Source organism: Aristolochia californica, unplaced genomic scaffold (genome assembly GCF_029961685.1).
Source record: "Aristolochia californica isolate CCGP_79_NKW_82.1479 unplaced genomic scaffold, dmAriCali1.0.hap1 SCAF_8, whole genome shotgun sequence".
Classification (NCBI taxonomy): Eukaryota; Viridiplantae; Streptophyta; class Magnoliopsida; order Piperales; family Aristolochiaceae; genus Aristolochia; species Aristolochia californica.
In genome coordinates, this window is record NW_027182279.1 from 39658574 (window position 1) to 39673998 (window position 15425).

At 37.2% G+C, this 15425-nt stretch overlaps 2 protein-coding genes and 2 non-coding genes across 4 annotated transcripts; 2 read left to right on the forward strand and 2 right to left on the reverse strand.

Moving 5' to 3' along the window:
* Window positions 1–8004: 8004 nt before the first annotated feature.
* Window positions 8005–8076, reverse strand: TRNAS-UGA (transfer RNA serine (anticodon UGA)). Its single transcript has one exon. It is a non-coding gene; the product is annotated as a tRNA-Ser (tRNA).
* Window positions 8077–8700: 624 nt separating this feature from the next.
* TRNAP-UGG (transfer RNA proline (anticodon UGG)) lies at window positions 8701–8772 on the reverse strand. Its single transcript has one exon. It is a non-coding gene; the product is annotated as a tRNA-Pro (tRNA).
* Window positions 8773–10422: 1650 nt separating this feature from the next.
* Window positions 10423–13235, forward strand: LOC137939291 (uncharacterized). The gene is made up of 3 exons (XM_068784559.1): window positions 10423–10622; window positions 11781–12126; window positions 12333–13235. Exons 2-3 carry the CDS (start codon window positions 11855–11857, stop codon window positions 12892–12894), a joined length of 834 nt encoding a protein of 277 aa, XP_068640660.1. The 5' UTR covers window positions 10423–10622; window positions 11781–11854; the 3' UTR covers window positions 12895–13235.
* Window positions 13236–13828: 593 nt separating this feature from the next.
* Window positions 13829–14769, forward strand: LOC137938526 (tetraspanin-8-like). Its single transcript, XM_068783478.1, has 2 exons — window positions 13829–14302; window positions 14398–14769. The coding sequence occupies exons 1-2, from the start codon at window positions 13829–13831 to the stop codon at window positions 14767–14769; spliced, it is 846 nt and encodes a 281-aa protein (XP_068639579.1).
* The last annotated feature ends 656 nt before the right edge of the window (window positions 14770–15425 follow it).

A 15425-nucleotide genomic window follows, 5' to 3' on the forward strand; every position in this document is an offset into this window, starting at 1 on the left:
CAAGCTCGAGCTACTCGCAAACCGCCTCAATTCAATGCCACCCTTATACGTAGTCAACCAAATATGATTTGCTAAGTGGTGTGGGTGTATGCTTGAGGTGGTTTGGAATTTAGGGTTTCAGTGTGACCTTGAGATGGTTTGGGTTTTAGAGTTTAGGGTTTGGGACCTTGTTAAGGATATTGAACCACATACCCTTAAAATGAAACCACTTTTGAAATATTATAATGTCGATGCCCAGTCAATTGATTTATGGTTTACCTAGAGTTGTATGTGTGAACTTCGAGTAGTCATTGTGGAATGTAGTATTACAGGTTGTGGGTGTGGGTCACGTTGAATGCCAGTTGAAACTTACAAGAAAAAAAACAATTGAATTTTCTCAAAAAATTACTATTTTCTATGATTATTAAGTATATCACCATCAAGCAAAATTTTTGTAGCCAAGTGAATTTTCGAAATTTGCTCATCTCTTTAGTCTTTTTATTATTAGTCAGAAAGGGAGGACAAGACACAATAAACCCACTATCTTTGCAACAAAGAGGTCAAGGAGGACAACCCCCAATCCTATGGAAAAATCCATTTGAGTCAAGTTTGATAGGATTCATTGATCACTTCACCAACGTAAAAATACCCCGAATAATATTATTTTATTAAATTCGGCCATAAAAGTCATATTTAAGTAATTCTTTCAGTTTTTCTACACTTTTCATATAGGTGAGTTTAAGTTATTGACCTTTTGAAAAAAAATGTTTTTTTTAAATTATAAACTTATTTGAGAAAGAAAACCTTTCCATTTTTTAAAATTCTTGAAAAATAATTGTTGCCTTTTTTTTTTATAGAAAGTGTGAATTTATAAAAGAAAATGAGAGAGAATATACAACCTAAAAAGTGGGGCCTCCCTCCACAATAAGGGTTTGGAGGGAAGATCCTTGTTTAATGTCAGTCTACAAGGTGATTGTTGGATTTGGGTGCATGCACCCAAGTACAATTAAGGGAGGAGGAAATGTTGCATATATCTAGGAAGACTTCCTAGTGTTGTCAGGGGCTTGAATTTGGTGCACCAATCAATGACTACTTTTGAGGCTCCTTCAATGATAAGGGGACCCAAGAATCAGACCCGAAAGATTATAAGGCCTTGAAGTTGTCCAGCAAATTCCGCGGAGGTGGAATCATATATACCCAAAGGACCGGCGAAGGAGAGAAGGAACGATTATTGTCATCATGAATTACTCCACCAAAACCCGCAAGCCCAGGACAACCAAAGGCATTGCCATCGAAGTTTAACTTGAGGTGACCAGGATGAGGTGGAGATTAGAAAATCATGTTTGGAGGACGTGAGTGGCAGATTCTGAAGTGCTTTGGCAGAAGGGGCAAAATGGGTCCCACTCTGGTCAAAGTATCAAAGGCGAGGACTATATTTTTGTAGGTGCACCAAATGAAAAATTTAGCTCCAGGGAGGGGAGGGTGCGGGGAGAGGAGACTAGGGCAGTGCAATTGGGTTGTGAGGCTAAGCAGTGCTAATGCCTAGAATGTGACTATAGGCAGAATCAGTGAAGGAACCTTTGGAGCAAGGGGTCCAAATAAGTATATTATGGTTTCTGACTTTAACATTAACGAGGCTGGAGAGGAGGTTTGAATCCTCCAAGGCTTCATTATCGGTGAGGGTTCAACGAAGTTGAAAATTCCATTCGCCAAGGTTTTGCTAGATTTCAACGATTGGGGCTGAAGGAAGGTTGGAGAGGCTTGAAATAAAATTGAAGGTATTGGTCAATAGTTTATCTCCCAACCACCAATCCGGCCAGATTTTGGTCTGAAGCCTATTTTCAGGGAAGCACTTAACAATATCTGAGAAGTTGGGTAGGAGGAGGAAGATTTTCCTCCAAATTAGCGATAACTTATAGTGATGGCCTCCTTCCAACCTCCAGCCATCCTGCTTGCCGACTTTTGCAGCGACCAAAGATCTCCAAATCAGTGCAAGATGGGTATTGAAGTGCCAAATCCATTTGAGTTAGTATGTTGAATTATTGCTAACTATGCTTTTGATACTAAGACCACCAAGAAACATAGGTTGATAGATATCAAACCATTTCACAAGGTGATATTTCTTTTTTACCATTGGATCCTCCCCAAAGAAAATGGTGCTTGAAGAATTCCAAATGATTGATGACAGTGGCGGGGGAGTGGAATAGGGATAAGAAGTAGCTAGGAATCTCATGGAGGTAAGATTTAATAAGGGCGAGTTTACCTACCTTTGAAAGGAGTTTTCCCCACCAGGTGGCTAATCTACCTTCCATTCGTTCAAGCATGAGAAACCTACAAAGCTTGTTCAGAGTGTCTTGAGTCAGAGGTAGGGCAAGATAAGTGTTGGGAAGGTTGGCGATTTTGCAATCGAGGTAAGCAACCATGGAGTATAGAGTATTTTGATCCACAACCCGAGATAGAGTATTTGGCTCAACTTACTCTTTGACCAAAAGAGAGTTCAAAGAGGTTCAACATGGCCTTTAAATGAATAGTTTGCTCCATAGTGCCTTATCCAAAAAGAATGGTGTTATCAACATATTATAGTTCAACATGGCCTTTAAAAGAATAGTTTGCTCCATAGTGCCTTATCCAAAAAGAATGGTGTTATCAACATATTGTAGAATGTCTTGGTTGATGTCATTTGAAATGGGGGTGAGCCAACCAATATATTTGGCATGTCGGACCATAGTGGGAAGGTACTCGACAATGATGATGAATAAGAAGGGTGATAAGGGGTCGCCTTGCCTGATTCCATGCGTGTCATAGAAGTGGCCATAGGATATCCCATTTATCGGGATGGAGTAAGACGCAAAAGAGATACAACTGCACATCCAAATGCGCCAGTGAGTGCCGAAGCTCATTTGATCAAATAGATGGTATAGTAACTTCCAGTTGACTTGATCAAAGGTTTTCTCAAAATCCACTTTGATGGCAATCATGGGGAGATTTGAGCGCTTGAAGGAGTCAAATAGTTCATAGGCTGCCATTGCAGAGTCGAGGATGTTTTGGTATTTGATGAATGTGTTATGGCAGGGGTGGATAATCTACGGGAGTTCGCATCAAAAGTGGTTGGCTAATACTTGAGCAATGATCTTGTAGGTACTGGTAGTTAGGCTGATTGGCCAAAAGTTTTGAGGGTATTCAGTGCTGATCTTCTTTGCGATCAAGGCGATGAAGGAGGTGCCTAAGGCTTGGTGAGTAATTTTGCACCGGTGGAAGTTTTTCACAAAGGTGTATACATTGCTACGGAGGATCTCCAAGTAGCGACGATAGAATTCCCCATTGAAGCCATCCGGCTTGAGGCACGATCCGTCGACAGCTCGAGATTGGCGTAGTCAATTTCGGTTGAGGTGAAGGGGAGTTTGAGTCTTGTAGCAACCTGGCTGTTGATGCAGCAATGTTAGAGTTAATGCAAAATAGGCTAATTGTACTGTTCCTCAGTGTATAAATATGTGAAAGACTTAACAAGGGCATTAACGATTGAGAATCTATTTGTATTCACCTGACCCTCAATGCTTAATGAGGTGATACAGTTAGTTCTTCTTCTAGCTGAGGCAATGGAGGGGAAGAAATTAGTTTTTCCATCTCGATCTGTCAACCAACGTAACCTGACCTGTTGTTTCTAGTGAATGGTTTCGTTGTACGTAATTTCATGAAACCCATGATTGGGAACATTACTAAGTGAGAACTCAGACAGAAATGGATCTTTGCTCCTCAAGGAGGTCGAACTCACATATCCAACTGAGGACAATTTTTTTGTGGCATGCAGTAGTAGCATGTCGATTGATGGACCAAGATCTAATATTTGATTTAAGAGCCTTCAGTTTAGGGGGAGGGCCTAACCAGGATTTGGGTTAGCTGTGATAGACTGCCACCATCTAACAAGGTTAACATCAAAACTCCAATCATGCAGCCAACTATTCTCGAAGTGCAATGGAGAGTGACCCCAAGAGGAGGGATGAGTGTTGATGACAATTGGTGTTTTTCTGCAATAAACCTTCGGGACTGCTCATTGGGCAATGAGAGGGATAGACGCCCAGGAGCAGGTTCAGACTGGGAGCCATGGGGGAATGGGGTAGACCCACTGGACTCAACAGGCGATGCTTTCTGGAGTCGAGATCTTCCTTGTCGCCGGTAGGCAAGGGGGAATGGGGTAGACCCACTGGATTCAACAGGCGCTGCTTTCTGGAGTCGGCATCTTCCTTGTCGCTGGTAGGTGTATTGGATCAGAGTGGCGCGGGGTGTTGTGTTGTAGAGACTGACGGGGAGGATTCTGCGTCAGAGAGTTCGGCTGGGGGAGGGGGGACGAAGCGATCTTGGGTGGAGTGCCTTGCTCAAGGGGGGACGTCGGAGTCTCTGCTCAGGTATCTTGAGGCCTTCATCCCCTACTTCTTGTTGGCTTTTTTTATATTAGAAACTTCTCAATATGAGTTGCAGGTCAGACAGCCTTAACCATTCTCATACATTGAGCCACCGTAAATAGATTTCAATGGAGTTTTTTTTTCTTTTCTTTTTTGTAAAAACTTGGTTAGAATTAAGGATTAAGAGCACTATAAAATCTCTGATTTTTAACTCATATTTTATTTTTATCTATTAATTCTTTCATTTTTTACAATTTTTTTTAATCTTTCACTTCTTGTCTTATAAAAAAATTCCTATTTTTTAATTTTTCAAATATAATGTTTAGATTTATATAAATATACAATTTCATGATGGAACACTGGCTGAGAATTTTTTTTTTTTTTGGTTCAAATGTATTAGAGGAACATTTGACATTGGCCACTTAGGGTACTTCACCCCATATAAGCAACAATATCTGTTTATCTGATTGATTGTGCTTACCTCGGCAAGGCGGTTGTTTTTTCTTATATATATGGTTCATAGGCGCCGGAGAGGACCTGTCATCGGGGATGACGGCTACGACGGCGAGGAGAGGAAGAAATCGAACAGACGACCATAGAGGCGGCCGACGAGTAGCTGTCGACGGCGTTAGAGGCGGTGACAACAGCCAACGCGAGGAAAATCCTCCCCCCCTCCCCCCCCCCCCCCCACGATCCCGCTTTCCTACTCCCGATCCCAACTTACCTCGAGCTGGCTCGCGAGTTGACGAACCGAACCTGGCTTCGGTCGAGCTCGGCTCGTTAATTTAAATGAACTGATTTCGGAGCTTGAGCTCGAGAGATAACGAATCGAACCAACTAATTGCTCCTAATACATCTTATTTAAACAAATATGACCTCCATGTTACATCGAGCTAGCATGTGACTCAAAGAGATCCAAGGCCACAAGGATTGTCAAAATGTTTTTTCTTTTTTTTTTGTCGTAAAATTTTTATATTTAAATTTCAAAGGAAATCATTTTTAAATTTTGCTTTTAAATTACTAAAAAAACCCTCCTATAGCCTAGAGTACCGTTTATAATTTGATGGTCCAAACTAGAGGAGGAGTGGGGCTTTGTGAGAAACGAACTCACCACCTGTTGCACCCAAAGCAAGATTCAGACCACTAGACCAAAAACCCATTAATGTTAAATATTACTTCCTATAAAAAATTTTCCTATAACTACAATACTTTGCTCACTTGTTAATAGTAAAAATGAGATAATAATCAAATTCTCCTTTTCATTAACTATTTTTGGGAATAATAATGGTCAAATTCTCATTTTTTTTTCTTTTGGAGGGTTGGATAAGGGTCAGTTAGGGTCGGGTTTTTGAAAACTCAAAATCTATCCATGCAACCTCAACCTCGACTTCGACTTGATCCCTCAACCTCAATTCATAAGAACTATCAAGAAAAATTAATAGACTAGAACACCTTTGAATGAGATGGTAAATAATGATGGGGGTGGCAAAATGGGTAAAGACCCCACAAAATCAGATGAGGTTCCACAAACTGTGACATTAAGCATTTACTGACAAAGTAATGAAGGTCATTTATATAAAACTCTTAATTGTAGTTGGAGAGACAACATGGGGAGGAAGGATTTGGCCATTATGGTAGAGGGTATTTGATTCATTTCTCATCTTCTCCTTCTTCGACCTTGTGCAGAGTTCGATTTGTGTTAACCTATTTATACGTTTGTGTTAACCTATTTTTAAATCTACATTTAAGTTAAACCTATTTATTTAGAAACTCTAAAGACCCTGACCCTTATTGGGAGTGGCACTTAGCCAAACCGACTCACAAACAATTCGAGCTTGGTTTGAAAAAAAACTCAGTTCAATTCAATTTTTATTTGAGCTTGATTCAAACTCAAATTTAGAATGAGGTTCGTTAAGTATAACAAACCAAACTCAAGATATTTTTTAAGTTCAGTTTGTTATAGTTACGATACTTTGCTCTCTTTTGAAATTACAAGTCTTGGATTATGTGAATGGATTTCACTAATGTAGCCTTTGTGGTTTTTAGATGATTACACTTAAACATGAGATTCATTAAAATTTAAGAATTGTAAAATACTCTTTAAGTTATTAAATTTTTACTTCATTAGTTCTTTATAAATCGAAAACCGACCCAAGTTATACATAGTTCAGGCACATGTTATTGACCTAATTTTATTAATAAACTGTTTTGTTTCGGTTTGACAGAATGATTTGTTGAGTTTTGGTTTAATTGATTGAAAATACAAAAAAAAAAAAAAGATTAAAATGGTCTAGTTCAATATAATTAAAGAGGCTTAACACTTTGATCTTTATTTTCTAGTACTTAAAAAACTTATTCCTTGTTATTTTTTTTATAATAACATATATTTTATTAGAATTTTCATGTAAACTTATTTTTTTATATTTTATATGGGTTAACTCGAACCCGGTTGAAGCCCTTCGATTTTATTTGTAAAATTGATTAAAAATTTTAAATTCACAAAATGCACTCACACTAAATACATAAATGATAAAAATAACTTTAATCGTTATTATTTCCAAAAATAGTTAGTAAAAATGAGATAATTATTAAATTATATTTTTCATTAACTATTTTTGTAAATAATAATAGTCAAATTCTCATTTTTATTTTCCATGAGGTTCCAAATAGACCCTTAGGGTTAAGATGGAATTAGGCCTAACCCAACTTGGTTATATATAAGGAGGGTTGGATAAGGCTCAGTTACAACCAGGTTTTAGAAAACTCGAACCGATCACACAGTCTAGCTTCAAAGTAATAAAAAATATTTGATAATTAATTAATATAAAATATTTGTCAATATTAAAAATAAAGAACAATAAAAATTCAATTGAAGAAGTTTTTCTTTATAAAATTATAATTTAAAAAAATAATATGTTCGATTTTGGTAAATCTTGTCTCCACCCCTATATTAAAGTATATATTTTAATTTTATAAACATTTCAAAATTCAAAGAAAATAAACAGAAAATAGGAAGAAAAAAAAGTGGATGGAGAAAATTTAAACCCTTAGGGTTAAGATGGAATTAGGCCTAACCCAACTTGGTTATATATAAAGAGGGTTGGATAAGGGTCGGTTACAACCAGGTTTTAGAAAACTCGAAATCTATCCCTGCAACCTCAACTTCGACTCGATCCCTATAACTCTATCCTATCTCTGTATCCTTGAGATAGCCTACTTCGACCGATCACACAGTCTAGCTTCAAAGTAATTAAAATATTTGATAATTAATTAACATAAAATATTTGTCAATATTAAAAATAAAGAACAATAAAAATTCAATTGAAGAAGTTTTTCTTTATAAAATTATAATTTAAAAAAATAATATGTTCGATTTTGGTAAATCTTGTCTCCACCCCTATATTTTAATTTTATAAACATTTCAAAATTCAAAGGAAATAAACAGAAAATAGGAAAAACTTGTCTCCACCCCTATATTTTAATTTTGTAAACATTTCAAAATTCAAAGGAAATAAACAGAAAATAGGAAAAAAAAGAGGATGGAGAAAATTTAAAAATACTACGTTTCTCTTCCACCGAGTACCAATTACTTTGAAGGTCGGCAATTTTGAAGAGAAACGTAGTAAGGGCGTTGCGAGAATCGAACTCGCGACGTCTCGCTCTCAAAGCGAGAATCATACCTCTAGATCAAACGCCCTGCTTGGTTTAAGATTGAGTTAATATATATAAGTTGTTTATCCTTCTTGCCCGTCAGTGTTTTTCAGATTGTGAAGTCCCCTGTCCGGTCTCCGATCAACTACGAGAAGAGAATCGGAGCTGCCATGATTGTTGTAACCTTGTAACTTGATTTTCAAACCATTTACCAATTCTCTACGATGCCTGCTGATGGCTTGGAGGGTGACAAGCTATGCTGTGAGTCTTACTTGATGACCATCTTCACAGGAAGCTTCTCCGATTCCCATCTCCTTACAAACTGTCAGCTGTTCTTCCCGAAACAGACTCAAATGCAATTTCGTAGCTGTTGATTTGTATCCCATTTTTTTTCTCAATCGGCATTTCGGAACTGCTCCGTTATTTCTCGGACAATGTTTGGAAATCTCGTTATCTGCTCTGTTTTCTATAAATTCAGAGAGGATGGGTGGGAAGAGAGAAAATCGAAGAGAAGAGGGGAAGAGAAAAACCAGTAGCGATGGCGTGTCTCTGCATCTGCATCTGAGTATTTATTGTAATAAACAATAAAAAAAAAAATTTATTACTTAAAAGCCCCTCTTGTAGTTTGGCGTTTTTGTTTGTTTGAGATTGCTAGACTAGAGGAGGGGCGGGGGCGTTGCGAGAATCGAACTCACGACCTCTTGCACCCAAAGCAAGAATCATACCACTAGACCAAACGCCCGTTGTGATGATTATTGCCTTTCGGTAGTTATAGTTATTAAGAAGGTCTTGGATTATGTGGATGGGTTTCACTAATGTAGCCTTTGTGGTTTTTAAGATGATTATACTTAAATATGAGATTCACTACAATTTAAGAATTTTAAAATACCCTTAAATTTTTACTTCATTAGGTCTTTATGAATTGAAAACCGACCCAAGTTATACATAGTTCGGGCGCACGTTATTGACCTAATTTTATTAATAAACGGTCTGGTTCCGGTTTAATGAAATGATCCGGTGAGTTTTAGTTTAATTGATTGAAAAAACAAAAAAGAATGATTAAAATGGTCTAGTTCAATATAATTAAAGAGGACTTGACACTTTGATCTTTATTTTCTAGTACTTAAAAAAAAAATTATCCCTTATTATTTTTTTATAATAACATATATTTTATTAGAATTTTTTCTTGTAAATTTATTTTTTATTATTTTATATGGGTTAACTCGAACCCGATTGAAACCTGAAGGGATTGGGTTCACCTCTAAATGTTACACCTATTTAATAAATGGGTTGGATTGCATAATAGATTTAAGTTAGGTCGACCTATTGCCACCCTTATTAACTATTTTTTGAAATAATAATGGTCAAATTCTTATTATTTTATTTTCCATGAGGTTCCAAACAAACCCTTACGGTTACGATGGAATTAGGCCTAAAAAATCAACCCAACTAAGTTATATATAGGGAGGGTTGGATAAGGTTCATTCAGGGTTAGGTTTTTGAAAACTCGAAATCTATCTCTACAACCTCAACCATGACTCGATCCCTATAACTTTGCCCTATCTATGTATCCTTGAGATAGCCTGCTTCGACCTATCACATTATTTTTAGAAATAATAATGGTTAAATTCTCATTATTTTCTTTTCCAAGAGGTTCCAAACAAACCCTTAGGGTTACGATGGAATTAGGCCTAAAAAATCAACCCAACTAAGTTATATTAAGGGAGAGTTGGATAAGGGTCATTTAGGGTTAGGTTTTTGAAAACTCAAAATCTATCTCTGCAACCTCAACCACAACTTGATCCCTATAACTTTGCCCTATCTATGTATTCTTGAGATAGCCTACCTCGACCTATCACATTATTTTTAGAAATAATAATGGTTAAATTCTTATTATTTTTTTTTCCATGAGGTTCCAAACAAACTCTTAGGGTTACAATGGAATTAGGCCTGAAAAACCAACCCACCTAAGTTATATATAGCGAGGGTTGGATAAGAGTCATTTAGGGTTAGGTTTTGAAAACTCGAAATCTATCTGTGCAACCTCAACCTCGACTTGATCCCTATAACTTTGCCCTATCTCTGTATCCTTGAGATAGCCTGTTTCGATCCATCACATTTTCAAGCTTCAATGTTATAAAAATATTTGGTAATTAATTAATATAAAGTATTTGTATATTATATAAATAAAGAACAATAAAAATTTAATTAAAAAAATTTTTATTTATAAAGTAATAATTTTAAAAAATAATATATTTTAAAATATACAATTTTAGACAAATAAAACAAGGAGAATAGAACTCGCAACCTCTCCCACCCAAAGCGAGAATCATACCACTAGATCAAACGCCCGGCTCCGTTGCTAGGTTATAAAACAGGAATTAAACTTCAATTTAGAATGGAGGATATAAAACAGGGTTTGATCTTCCACCTCTTGACACAGCCTTCTTCCGCCGCGCCCATCACCATCTCCCTGCTGTGATCGCCTCGTCACCCCCATCGCCTTTTCCTAGTCTTGCTCTGCCTTCTGAGCCCCATCTCCCCTGTCGGCGACCTCTATCCAGAACGAAGGCAAAGTAATCAGGGGAGAAAGTAAGTTTCCATCTGCTTTCCGTTCTTTAATTAGATTTTCTGTTTTTGTTTTCAATCTATTGCAAAAAAAATATTGTTATGATAAAAGAAAATTTTATATATTCCACGTTTTACCTTTTATTTATAGTTCTTATTATTATTTTTGTTCCACTTTGATTGGAAATATGATTTTTACTTTGATTGAGAAGGATCCAATTTGTGATTGGTGCTTTTGGGTAGATAAGATAGAACCTTCAAAAAAAAAAAAATTTGTTCGAGTTAATCCTTTAATTTTATAATTTTGAACCTTAAATTTACTAACTTTTCAGGATTGAAAATTTTCTACTCAGGTTACTTTAGTTTCTGTATTTTTCTATTGTGCTCGGAGCATTACTTTAGACCTGTTTTCTGGTTGAAATATGCTAAATATATACTCTTTATAGCAAGGGACATTGGAACAGCAAAAGTTGGATTAATTTCTGCATTGTCCAGTTTCAAAGTGAATTATTCTGTTTACGAAAGCTTTGTTTTAATGGGAGTTAGTCTACAAAACAAATGGAAATTCGTGAGCTAGATAGTTTACTCTTTCTCCTATGATATTTACATAGAGTACTGATACTGATGCCTTCCTGATCATGTATTTTCTTTAAAAAGTATTGCCGTTACTGTTCTTCACTATTAAAGTTTTAAACTGTTGTTTCCATACATAGGAGACACCTGCAGGGCAGAACATCTATTTTTCCCTTCCAAACTTTTTGCTACTGCTAGAAAGTATTAATCATAAATAGAGATTACAAAGGGGTGGATTCAACAGGGAACTTGTCCTAATCCAAATCGCTAAAAATGGGGATGGATTTCTCATTTTACTCTTAAAAATTTTCCCTTAAAAAACCCATGCAGTGTCAACGCAGAGACATGATTAATACTATAAAGTTCGACCTGTCCCAGGGTATATATAAAAATACATATTATTTTTATGGATATGATAGTTTAAGAGGCTAAAAAAATGGGGAGGACAAAACGGATCAGTTGCCTTCATAAGAATATATATTACTTTTTGTGCAGACAGGTTTGCAGGTCTGGTTTGGATTTATCATAATGGAATCATGCTAGAATTTCTCCTTTCTTCTATTTGCTTCCTAAAAATGATGTTTGATTGGCTTATCCAATTGTCTACAGGTTATCAACTGGCATAACCGCAATCTGGTTTAGTTTTAGACCTGTAAAACTTCATTATATTATATCACATGTAAATGGCCAAGAAAAGGGGAAACAGGAAAGCTGGAGGCACTGCATCAGGATTTCATTGCACAACACTTCGAGAGGAAAGTAGTGGGAGAAAAGAGATCAAAGGGTTCAAAAATGTAAATTCTATGTTGAGATTGCAACATTTGCAAAAACTGGCAACATGGTCTAGTGGAGAAGCCTCTATACCTCCTTTGGGTGCTCTGTTTGGGCACAATTTGGCTTCTGGTGCAGAGGCATTGGGGATTCCACTTGATCCATCAATTCTTCAATGTCAGAGGTACTTGTGTTTCCATTCTTTCTTTTATGTGTCTTGATTACATGATCTGCGTTTGATTGATTATAATTTCTTTTGTTGGAATTTTATTGAAGGAGGAGTCATCAAAAGATTATGAAGTATAATATAGTGATTTTTTTTCTGACAATTTCATATATTATGATTATAATCAATGCCTCATTCACTTTGAACCAAAATCTGCTGCATAGGTGTGAGACCATTCTCCAACCTGGCCATAACTGCACAGTCCGGATTGAGAAGGTCACAGCTAAGATAAAGCATCACAAAACATCACGCAAACTGCCTCAGAATAACGTTGTTTACACATGTCATTTCTGTTTGCACCGAAACCTGAAAAGGGGCACACCAAGAGGCCACATGAAAGAAATATGGGTTGCAAGTGGAAACTCCCTCTCAGAATCAAATAGCGAGAAGTGTGGAGTGCAGATTGTCTCTTCAAAGCCTGAAGCTCTTTCAGGGTTAAATTCAAAGACCATTAAAGATACGCATGCTGAAAACAGTCCGGTCACCCCATTGCAGAAAACAGGCATCCGGCCATCAAGTGTGAAAATGAAGAGTGAACCGCAATCAACAAAGTCAAAAAGGGGTAGAGAGGTTGGTCTAGCTGCCTCAGCCGAACTTGTGAAAGAAAGCTGTGGGTCTAGTAAACGAAGGAGGAGAGGCTGGTCTAGCTTGAAGGAGATTGCTGAGAGTAGTGAGCAACAAAACAGGCGGAATCTTGACAAGTTAACAATCCCCTTTTTTATTTGAGTGGTGATCCACAACAAACTGGAACAGAGAACCTGCAGGATTGGAGAGCTCTAACCTTAGCACAAATTTCTGGTTTTTCAGAGAAAATTAGGATGAACTCATGTACCTTGCACAAATTTCTGGTTTTTCAGAGAAAATTAGGATGAACTCATCTACTGAAAGTTGTCTCCCTTCCGTCACTATATGATGTCATGTCTCAGTGGTCACCAGAAAACAGAAGTTTATCCTTCATTGTTCTATATTGATGAAAGCAGCTTCTTGTACTATTTTGAGATTTCTTTATTCCAATTAGATGTTGTTTGACATTCCAATCAAGTATCTAAAAATATCTTAACAGTGCCATACCCCTTATGTAATGTAATGACATGTGCCCAGTTCTACTTCATTCTGATTACAAAAAGCTGCATAAGTTCTGCATTGTGCCACTTCTGCTTGTATCATCATATAAGCCCAGTTAGATATTAATCATCTGCAAGGTATCATGGATCATTTTCTGCTTCTTGCTGTCATTCGGCCATTACAGACCTATACTGTTAGATTTTAAAATAATATCAATAAAATAATAAATCTCACAGAATTGGTCCTCACTCAGATCCACAATTCACACTAAAAGGCTGCAGTTGCCAGTTACAGGTAATTGATTACCATTCTCTTTATTTAGCTGTGCTTGTCAAGTTATTTGTAAACATTTTCAAACATATTCTCAGAATCCAAATCTTCCTGTTGATATCTGAACTGAAGAATCATGTCAAACAAATCCGGTTTTATCCATCTTCGTTTGAAAAGAAAATCTGCTCCGTTGTTTCTCAGACAATGTTATCTGTTAGTTTGATTTCGAAATCTGGTTATCTACTCTGTTTTCTATAAATTTCAGAAAGAATGGATGGGAAGAGAGAAAATCGAAGAGAAGAGAGGAAGAGAAAAACCAGTAGCCATGGCGCGTCTGTCGAATGTTTTAGTGGGTTTTCTCAACATCTTGACACTGATAGCGTCGGTGGCTATCATGGCTTCCTCTTTCTTCCTTCGATCAACCGAGTGCCAGAACTTTTTCCAATTCCCAGTTTTGATATTGGGCGCCTGCCTCTGCGTCGTCTCCTTACTGGGTCTTTTCGGATCGCTTTGCCGATTGACCTTGTTCTCGTTTATATACCAGTTCATATTATTCGTTTCCATTCTGGGGCTCATTGTGTTCACCCTCTTCACCCTCATCGTCATCAACAAAACCGCCGGCGACAGGGTTTCAGGCCTGGGCTACAACCAGCACCGGCTTGGCGATTTCTCACATTGGTTGCAGAAGAGGGTGACTGATTCTGCAAACTGGGAGAAGATCAAGAGCTGCATCAGTGATGCCAAGGTTTGCCAGGGCACTCCTACCAGTTCATACATGAAACACCTCGCGTCAATCCAGGTAATTTGCAAACACATTTCTCTTTCTCAAACCAGAACCTCCATTTTCTTCATTCATTCCTTTGAAACTGAATTCATATATTCTTATTTCTTCAGTCTGGTTGCTGCAACCCTCCTTCTACCTGCGACTCAACTTCTTCTGAGCCCGACTGCGATATATGGAGCAACGATCAACATCTTCTCTGCTACGACTGCACTTCCTGCAAGGTCAGTTTTCTCGACAACCTGAGAAGCCAGTGGAGAACGATAGCATTCACCAATGTCGGGGCACTCGCTTTGCTCATCATCATCTACTCTTTCGGCTGCTGTGCTTATAAAAACAACAGAAAAAACGGCAACGAAGGTGACAAAGTTCAAAGTGACGATCCAATGAAAGATAATCGTGCAGTGCATAATCCAATCGAGGAACAAGATGAAGCGAGTGCTGAGAATCCAATGAAAGACTCAAGAATTAGTCCTCCAGCATAGAGATCTTCTGAAGAATGTAGATTCTTTGCTGATCTGAAACTGGTAAACGATGTTTAGTTCCACTGAAGCTCAATTTCTTTATTAGAAAAATCACATCAGAAGCTTCAATAGTACTGGTTTTTGTCTCACTGAAGCTCAGTATTTGGTGAATCATTTAAAATAAATAAGAAAATATAAAATCACAATAATAACCGATTAATTAACTAATTTGAAGTAAGAGGATGGGTGTGTCTATCTCACAGGTTTGAAAGAAGGAGGGTTATAAAAGAAATTGTAGAGTCAATAACTGGAAATCAATGTGAAGTCATATAGCCTGAAGATCACCTCAAGAACTTGATAGAGGGGAAACGATTTTTGATTGTGATAGAAGATGTATGGGACAATGCTCTCAAATACTGGGATGATTTTTGCATACCATTTACATACGGAGACAAGGGAAGCAAAATAATAGTTACAACCAGGAGTAAAAAAGTTTCTTTAGTTATGGGCACATCTGTTTCCTTTCATTTGAAAGACTTATCCGATGAAGATTGTCTCAAATTATTCTTGAGGAGAGATACCCAAAATCGGTTGACATTGGAAAAAGGATAGTGGAGAATTGTGGAGGGGTCCCTTTGGCTATAAATACATTAGGTGGCCTTCTCTCATATACAAGA

Bases quoted from the DNA above. Each gene is read 5' to 3' on its own strand.
- LOC137939291 (XM_068784559.1), top strand. From the start codon at position 11,855: ATGGCCAAGAAAAGGGGAAACAGGAAAGCTGGAGGCACTGCATCAGGA. The intron at 12,127-12,332 runs GTACTTGTGTTT...TCTGCTGCATAG, and splicing joins TCAATTCTTCAATGTCAGAG to GTGTGAGACCATTCTCCAAC.
- LOC137938526 (XM_068783478.1), top strand. From the start codon at position 13,829: ATGGCGCGTCTGTCGAATGTTTTAGTGGGTTTTCTCAACATCTTGACA. The intron at 14,303-14,397 runs GTAATTTGCAAA...TTATTTCTTCAG, and splicing joins AACACCTCGCGTCAATCCAG to TCTGGTTGCTGCAACCCTCC.